The 7,966-nt window shown below is 54.7% G+C and overlaps 1 protein-coding gene across 2 annotated transcripts; it reads left to right on the forward strand.

Moving 5' to 3' along the window:
* The first annotated feature begins 1,593 nt into the window (after window positions 1-1,593).
* Window positions 1,594-4,989, forward strand: LOC114692843 (ficolin-1). Of its 2 annotated transcripts, none has more exons than XM_037204370.1 (10): window positions 1,594-1,799; window positions 1,998-2,111; window positions 2,216-2,269; window positions 2,550-2,585; window positions 2,878-2,913; window positions 3,370-3,405; window positions 3,546-3,706; window positions 4,097-4,226; window positions 4,313-4,447; window positions 4,572-4,989. In XM_037204370.1, exons 1-10 carry the CDS (start codon window positions 1,712-1,714, stop codon window positions 4,820-4,822), a joined length of 1,041 nt encoding a protein of 346 aa, XP_037060265.1. In that variant the 5' UTR covers window positions 1,594-1,711; the 3' UTR covers window positions 4,823-4,989. The 2 variants fall into 2 exon arrangements, with proteins under 2 accessions (XP_037060265.1, XP_028724699.1); XM_028868866.2 differs by having other exon boundaries at window positions 1,596-1,799; window positions 3,546-3,673.
* Window positions 4,990-7,966: the final 2,977 nt, after the last annotated feature.

Consider the following 7,966-nt stretch of genomic DNA (forward strand, 5'->3'; position numbering starts at 1 on the left):
ATTTTAATTGGACATGTTAATTAGGTGAGCCAAAGGGGACTTTTGATTGCTGGACTTCAATACTTTGATAGCTGGACCTTGCCAGTCAACCCCAGGAGGAAGAAGTGGCCTAATCAGGGAACAGACCTTGGTGGCTAACTTTAAGAATGTAATCTAGCCGGGCGGTGGTGGCGCACGCCTTTAATCCCAGCACTCGGGAGGCAGAGCCAGGCGGATCTTTGTGAGTTCGAGGCCAGCCTGGTCTACAGAGCGAGATCCAGGAAAGGCGCAAAGCTACACAGAGAAACCCTGTCTCAAAAACAAAAAAAAAAAAAAAAAAAAAAAAGAATGTAATCTAGCAGTTTAGCAAGGCAGAGGGAATAGGGGAAAGGCAAGGCCTGTCAGAGCCATGTTTGCCATGCTGAGGCCTACTACAGCCCTTCAGTGTTGGCCATAGGAACTCTGTCCAGGACTCCAGTCAGTCCACAGCTGATGGGCACAGGGGAAATGCACAGACAAGTGGTGAGCACAGGCCAGTAACTTCTGTTGCTTTCTTAATAGATGCAGAAGCAAGATACGGAGCGACAAAGGCACTTTCTGGACATTGGACATCACACAGCCAGGGAGGGACTGCCAGAGGCCAAGACCTGTCCTGATTGGTTCTAATTCGGTGACAAACAAATGGCTGAGGAGACTGGTGCTCTAACCAACCTTCTCCTGGCTCCTTCCTGGGTAGTAATGGCAAACAGGCTCCTCTGGTGGCTGGGACCCAAATCCAGAGACAGAAGGAGAGGAACCCTTTGAGAGTCACCAGTTGTAAATACAGGGCCTCCTCGAGAGCTTCCGACACAGCAGCTGCCCAGGGCCAGCAGAAGGAAGGTCAGCTGGAGGTCAGTACCCAGTCAGAGCAACCTCAGCACGCACTCTGCACCCGAGCTGTATCCACACCTGTCACCAGCTCTTTGACTACTCAGGTCCTCATGGGCACCCTGCTCACTGGCTGCGGTGACTCTGGACTTGCTATACCCAACCCTAGCCAGGCCAATGCCAGACTTTGCAGTAGGTAGGCATTAAGGCATGCAGAGCAGTCAGAACGGCCTGGAGGGCCCAGGCCCAGCTCCCTCCAGGCCCAGTGGCCACCTAGTGCCTCATACCCTCTCTCAGCCAGGCTACTTCCGTCTGTCGTGCACATGAATGGGAGGCTGAGGATCTCTCAGCACAGTGCTTGGCTCTTAGGGGGCTCAGTAGTTAGCAACACCATCAAGCTGTTTCCTGCGCTTCTGGGGTGCGCGTTGTCCAACCTTGTTTTTCGGAGCTGGTTCTTCAGGAATCTTTCCATCAGTAGTCTCCAAGTTTCTTGAGGGCAACTGTCTTCACTAAGGATGAAGACAGAAGAGAAAGGTGGGGGAGAAAGAGGAAGGTGAAGGATGAGGAGGTGGCGGTGTCCTCATGCCCACAAATCCCCAGTGCTGGCCACAAGAGTGGGCTAATTGCATGTGGTTCCTGAAAGGCTGAGTTTGTGAGTATTGTACTCACGTGCTACGGGGCACCCCTGGGTGTGGAGCTGGTCATCTGCTGACACACAGGAAGTGTGCCTGCCTTTAATCTGGGCTCCTTCTCAGGAAAAGCTGAGTTCTGAGGAATCCAGGCAGAAAAAGCCTTCACCTCATACATCGTTCGCTAGTGTCTCAACTCTGGAGCTAGGGACTCAGTGGCTCCTGTACCCAGAGGAATGGGGTGGCCTACCCTGTGGGTCCTCTCAACACTACTCTGTCTCGGCCCCTCCCAGGCCCTGGGCCAGGAGGGAGGTGCCTGTCCAGGTGAGAGGGGTCTGCTCAGGAATGTGGGCACGTGCATACCTGTATATGCCTGCAGGTGTGGCAGCAGGAAATGGGACATTACAAGAGCAGCTCGGGAATACATCCAGAGGCAGACTGTCACTCAGCCTGCCTGGGGTATGAGTGGATGCAATGTCACTCCAAAGCCACCCCTTTTTTATCTTTTTTTATTCTGTGCAGATGTTAAGATTGTAGGTCTGGGGGCCCAGGACAAGGTGGCTGTCATCCAAAGTTGCCCTACCTTCCCTGGCCCACCAGGGCCCAAAGGGGATCGTGGCAGCCCTGCTCAGAAAGGTAGAGATCTGGATAGGGGGGATTGCCCTGTGACCTCTCCTTTGGTCAGTCCTCCTCCAGTCCCACCTAGGGGATGGGATCCAGTTTAGTTCCTGTGCTTGCAGGAGAGCGGGGCTTCCAAGGCAGCCCAGGGAAGATGGGGCCCGCCGGCAGCAAAGGTAAGAGGAAACTCTCCTATGGGTCTATCTGCCCAAGACCCAGGCAGGATTTGGGAGCGGTACCCATCGCACCTTGGCCCACACACGCACCTCCCCTGTGCGCTACCCAGCTGCATGACGCCTACCCACTTCTTAGCAGGCTGGGTATTCAGGTCTCCCTCCTACAAGCTCTGCTCACATGGACACCTACGTGTACACACACACACACACTGCAGTGAAGAGGAGCCTCCTCCCTTGTGGAGGGAGGCCAGCACTGTAAGAACGTCCCTTCTATCTACAGGAGAGCCGGGAACCATGGGACCCCCAGGAGCCAAAGGTAAGCCTGGTCACCAAGGCGTCTCAGGAAGGGAGCAAGGAGGACAGCTCCACATGGAGCAATACAGGGCTAGGGTCTTGGTGGTTTGAGGGAGGCCTTGAGCACAAAGAGGGGAGGATGGCCCAGCAGCACCACTCCAGGATCCCCCAAAGTTTTCCTGGCTCACTATGCATATGGGAATGTTGGGGGCTCACGGACCCGAGGAGAGGCTGGGAGCTGGGGGGCAGTGCAGAGCAGAGGATCTGGCAGGATTCCAGCTCTGGGACCAGGCTGGTGTGCTGTGTTCCTCCAGGGGAGAAAGGCGACACGGGAATTGCATCATCGCTGGGTAAGTACGTCCCGAAGTCTCCTTACAGTTCCCAGCAGCATCACGCTGTGGTTGCGAGTAAAGGAAAACGAGCCCTGACTGGGGCTCGGGGGACCCTGAACGACAGCAAAAGAGCAGCAGAAAAGCATTGAAGCCCAAAGACACAAGGAGGAAGGACTTCCCCCACCCACTCACCCACCCCCCAGCCCAGCAGCAGGGGTTGACGTGGCCTGAAGCATCACTGTGCCCAGCCAGCCTCCCAGCCAGAACCCTGACCTATCCCAACCACAGACATAGTCACAGATGCCAGACACATAAAGGAGCCTGAGGGCAGCAGGGGCAGCCGGGATGGGTGTGCTGGGCTCTTCAGCAAGAGGGTCAGCACCAGCTAAGCCAAGCAGAATATGGAGTGCTAGGGGACATATCTGTGCTGGGAAGGGACCAAGGAAGAGACTGACACTCATGTCTCCTGCCCAGATGAGAAGGAGCTAGGAGACGCCCTGTGCCAGAGAGGTAAGTGACCTCCCGGCTGGCCCCTCCCACCTCCTGCCAGCAAGAATACAGCGCAGGAACCCACATTACTGGGTCCTTTTTCTTGATCCTGGAGCACACCCCGGGGACAGCCCAATCCTGCCTGCTTCCCCGTGGTACAGGGCCCCGGAGCTGCAAAGACATGCTGACACAGGGGACCTTCCTGACCGGCTGGTACACCGTCTATCTTCCTGACTGCCGGCCACTGACTGTGCTCTGTGACATGGATGTGGATGGTGGGGGCTGGACTGTGAGTAAGAAGGCTCAATGCAGAGCATGTGAGGTTTGTACACGACAGCCAGCCTCAGGAGAACCAAAGGCAGATGCCAGAGAGATGGCAAAGTAACCAGAAAAAAAAAAAAAATGGAGTGCCCCCACAAAGGACACCCTAAGCACTGATGGCCCAGAATCTAGAATTCTGTGGAGTGAGCAAAGTGGGCGATAGGACCCCAGTCATGACAGATGCGTCAAAGCATCTGGCAGCCCTGCGTTTTGCACTGGGACACTAGAGTCCATCAGTCACCTTTGTATTCACCTGAGCCACCTGCCTCCTGAAGCCTTGTCCTCGCCCACTTCCTTACAGGGGCACAAAAACAGGGGTGGCCTGGACGTATCCCTCAAGTCTCTACTCCTCGGAGCCCCACACCCATAGGCTGCCCTGCCCACCCCACAGGTTTTTCAACGACGAGTGGATGGGTCCATCGATTTCTTCCGAGACTGGGACTCCTATAAAAGAGGCTTTGGCAACCTGGGCACAGAGTTCTGGTTGGGCAACGACCACCTGCACCTGCTCACGGCCAACGGTGAGAAAGCAGCACCTCGGCCAGCGCCTGCCTTCCATGGCTCGGCCTGGCCTCAGTCTTTTCCTTCCTTCCACCCATGTGGCTAGGGAACCAAGAGCTCCGGGTCGACTTTCGAGATTTCCAAGGTGCAACCTCCTATGCCAAGTACAGCTCATTCCGGGTGTCTGGAGAACAGGAGAAATACAAGCTGACCCTGGGGCAGTTTCTGGAGGGTACTGCAGGTAAATCACACAGAACGCGGGAGGCTATTATTGGGGACACAGCAAGGGACCTGCAAGCTGCCGCTGCCCATGTGGGATGAGCTCTGCCTTCGCCCTGAAGGCTGAGAAGTGTGAATTTTTCCAGGAGACTCCCTGACAGTTCACAGCAACATGTCATTCTCAACCCATGACCAGGACAATGACGCAAAGAGTGAGGGGAATTGTGCGACTTTATACCATGGGGCCTGGTGGTATCAAAGCTGTCACAATTCCAACCTCAACGGGCGCTACTTGTCTGGCTCCCATAAGAGCTATGCGGATGGCATCAACTGGTTCACAGGCGGAGGCTACTACTACTCCTACAAGGTTGTTGAGATGAAGATCCGGGCATCCTAAGGTGCCCCTCCCCTCCCCCCTGCAGCCATGTCCAGGCCAGGGGGAGGAGTTGAAGGGAGGGATCATGAGAAGACGGTGTCTGCACGCTGTCTGTTGTGTGCTCCCTACACTCCCCTCTGGGCACAGGCCAGCACATGAACAGTGTGCACTAATAAAAGTCAAAGAAGCAAAAATGGCGGCCTGAACTCTGTAGCGGTAAAGGGCAGCAGGCATGAGAGGCCTCCCAACATCCACAGCAGCCTCGAGGCTGAGACCCAGAGAGTCACGGAGACTACAGCCCTGGGGAGGAGTCAGCACAGCCTCCCAAGACCGGCTTCGGGGAACAAACCCATTAATGAGTGGGGAGACCAAAGGGAAGCCAACTCAGGGCCTGCTACAGCCCTGGACGAGGGTCTCACGGGGCTTGGAGTCACTTCCCATAGTCCTCTACTACAGCCACCCCATGGCCACTCTAGACACAGAGGACATAGGTCAAAGTGGCCAATGCCGAAAACAAAGGCAGCTAAATGAGGGGTGGTGACCTCAGGAACTCTGGGAAGACGGTAGACTGAATAGGGCCCAGATGGTGGGCACAGGGAAGCTTTAGGTGTCTGAGACTCAGCCCGAAGGAGCTCAAAGGCCAGTGAAGATGTGCGCGCTATACCTAAGAGCAAACTGGGGCCCAAAGAACTGAGTATTGCTGAGAGCCAACCCTGGCTCACTCTCAAGGGACAAGTGTCTCTCTCCCGAAGGCTCAGAGGGTAAGGCTTACACTGCAGCCCCACAGCCATGGAGCAAGGGGTTACAGTGCTGTGGCTATGACCAGGCCCAGGCCCAGGAGTGCAAATGCAGGATCCACCATGGAAAAATGCTGCACGTAGCCGAGCAGGCCAGGAGCTCCCTGACCATTGGTGGCCGCACACCCCGCCTTGCCACGGCTTCAGGATCTTGAAGGTCATTCGGCAGAGAAAAGTGGGCGGCGAGTACAGGAGGCAGAGGGAGCAACTTGAGTGAGACCTACTGGCCTGGGCCCTAAGAAAGAAGAGCACCAAAATGTCCAAGCTGACAGTGGACGAGTAGGATGGGTCCAGTACTAGGGGGATGCAAATGGTACTTTCATCCATACTGACTGACACACAAGGCCATGGCAACAAACTAAAGGGACTCCTTGGGGCAAATCTGGGGACACCAGGGACAGCCAGTGCTCCCATGATAGGGAGGCTGCATCTTAGAGCCTCAGCAGGGAACACAAACCCAATTGTCCTCCATAGAGCAGCAGGAGCGAGGGGCAGGTGCAGAACCTGATGAAGAAGGGAGGCAGCAGAGGCCTGGGTGAGAGTCTGGGGTGGGGATCTGATGACAGGGAACCCCACTCAGGCTCCCAAGAGTCCTGAAGGGAACAGGCACTGCTAACACCGGCTGTACAGTCTTCTTCATGTCTCCTCCACTGTTAGGTACCAGTAAAGGCAGTTGATGGGACGTGGGGGTGCATTTTTATTTTTAGGAGCATCTGCATTTTTCTAGGTTTCATACAAAGTATTAATTACTTTAATTAATAAGCAATAATCAATCTTTTTAAATTCCATGTTATATATGTGTTTTGCCTGCATATATGTCTGTGAAGAATGTGTGTGCCTGGTACCTATGGAAGCCAAATGAGGACATCAGATTCCCTGGGACTGGAGTTACAGATGGTTGTGAGCTGCATGCGCATGCTGGGAATGGAACCCAGGTCCTCTGCAAGAACAGCCAGAGCTCTTAACTGCTGAGCCATCTCTCTAGCCCCTAAATGTCTATCTTTTTGCTTGGAGGGGTGTGGCACAACTTTAATCCCAGCACTCAGGAGGCAGAGGCAGGTAGATCTCTGAGTTTGAGGCCAGCCTGGTCTACAGAGCAAGTTCCAGGACAGCCAGGGCTATACAGAGACCCTTGTCTTGAAATACAAAGGCAAAAACAAAAAGAAGAGGAGGAGGAGGAGGAGGAGGAGGAGGAGGAGGAGGAGGAGGAGGAAAAGAAACAGTGGGGGAGTGGAGAGATGGCTCAGTAGGAGCATTTACTCCTCTTACAGAGGACTGGAGTTCAGTTCCCAGCACCCGTATCAAGCCTCTCATAGATGCCTGTAACTTGGATCCAGAGGAATTCAATGCTCTCCTGACCCACGCAGGCACCTGCACACATGTGCACATACCCACACACAGACATACATAACTAAGAAATACAAGACGGAACTGAGGAGTTAGCTCAGTCTTTAAGTGCTTACCATACAACCACAAAGACCTGAGTCCAACCCCCTCCCTCCCCTCACTTCTCTGAAACAGGCCCTCAAGTTTAGCCCAGACTGACCTTGAACTCAAAATCATCCTGCCTTCACCTGCCTTCACCTGCCTTCACCGAGTGCTAGGATGACTCGGGTGCACACCACAGCCGGATCCTCGACACACTTTTTACCCAGGCATAAACATCTGGCAAACCCTAACTCCACCCAAACCTGCTGTCCACGGTCTGAGCCTAACCCATGCAGAGTCCTGCCACAATCAGGCTATGCCGCCAACAGGGCTTCTAATCTGGAGTGAGGGATCTGCAGGGACACGGGAAGCCACACAAACCACTGCATTACCTGAAACGCACTTACTGGCCCTCTGACTCCAGCTCCTCTCATGCTCAGTTGGCAAAGTCGATATCAGGTAGTTCACCCACCTGTGTCCTTGCCCCCCTCCAGCTCACATACCGTCTAATAATCCCCCCACACACCCACAACCCCCTGCTCACACTTTCCAGAACGCTCAGCCCACCTGCTCCCCTCTGGGAGCCTCGTGGATGTCCTGGCCTCTCCCTGTCCAGCCTGTTCTGACCTCCTGTGGGCAACGAGCCTAGCTCTATGGACTCCTCCATAGGACCCCAGCCCCTGACACAGAACAGGCACCAGAAATGGGCTCAGTTGAACTTCTGGAATTCCAAGTCTCTACTTCGTTGTGACTTTTGGAGAGCCCTAACTGTAGTCTTAAAGCAAAGCCCCATCTCACGTAAGAAAAAACGACCACTGCGCTCTTGAAGGAGTGACAAAAACCAGGGCTGCTTTCAGAGTCACAAAGCCCCCAAATTCAACTCTAAGACTTGTGCCGGTCTTGGCGAAATCCAGTCCCTCCCCGCCCCGCCCACATGGGC

This window comes from Peromyscus leucopus, chromosome 4 (assembly GCF_004664715.2).
Source record: "Peromyscus leucopus breed LL Stock chromosome 4, UCI_PerLeu_2.1, whole genome shotgun sequence".
NCBI lineage: Eukaryota > Metazoa > Chordata > Mammalia > Rodentia > Cricetidae > Peromyscus > Peromyscus leucopus.

Bases quoted from the DNA above. Each gene is read 5' to 3' on its own strand.
- LOC114692843 (XM_037204370.1), top strand. From the start codon at position 1,712: ATGGGGTGGCCTACCCTGTGGGTCCTCTCAACACTACTCTGTCTCGGC. The intron at 2,112-2,215 runs GTAGAGATCTGG...CTGTGCTTGCAG, and splicing joins TGGCAGCCCTGCTCAGAAAG to GAGAGCGGGGCTTCCAAGGC. The intron at 4,448-4,571 runs GTAAATCACACA...GAATTTTTCCAG, and splicing joins GTTTCTGGAGGGTACTGCAG to GAGACTCCCTGACAGTTCAC.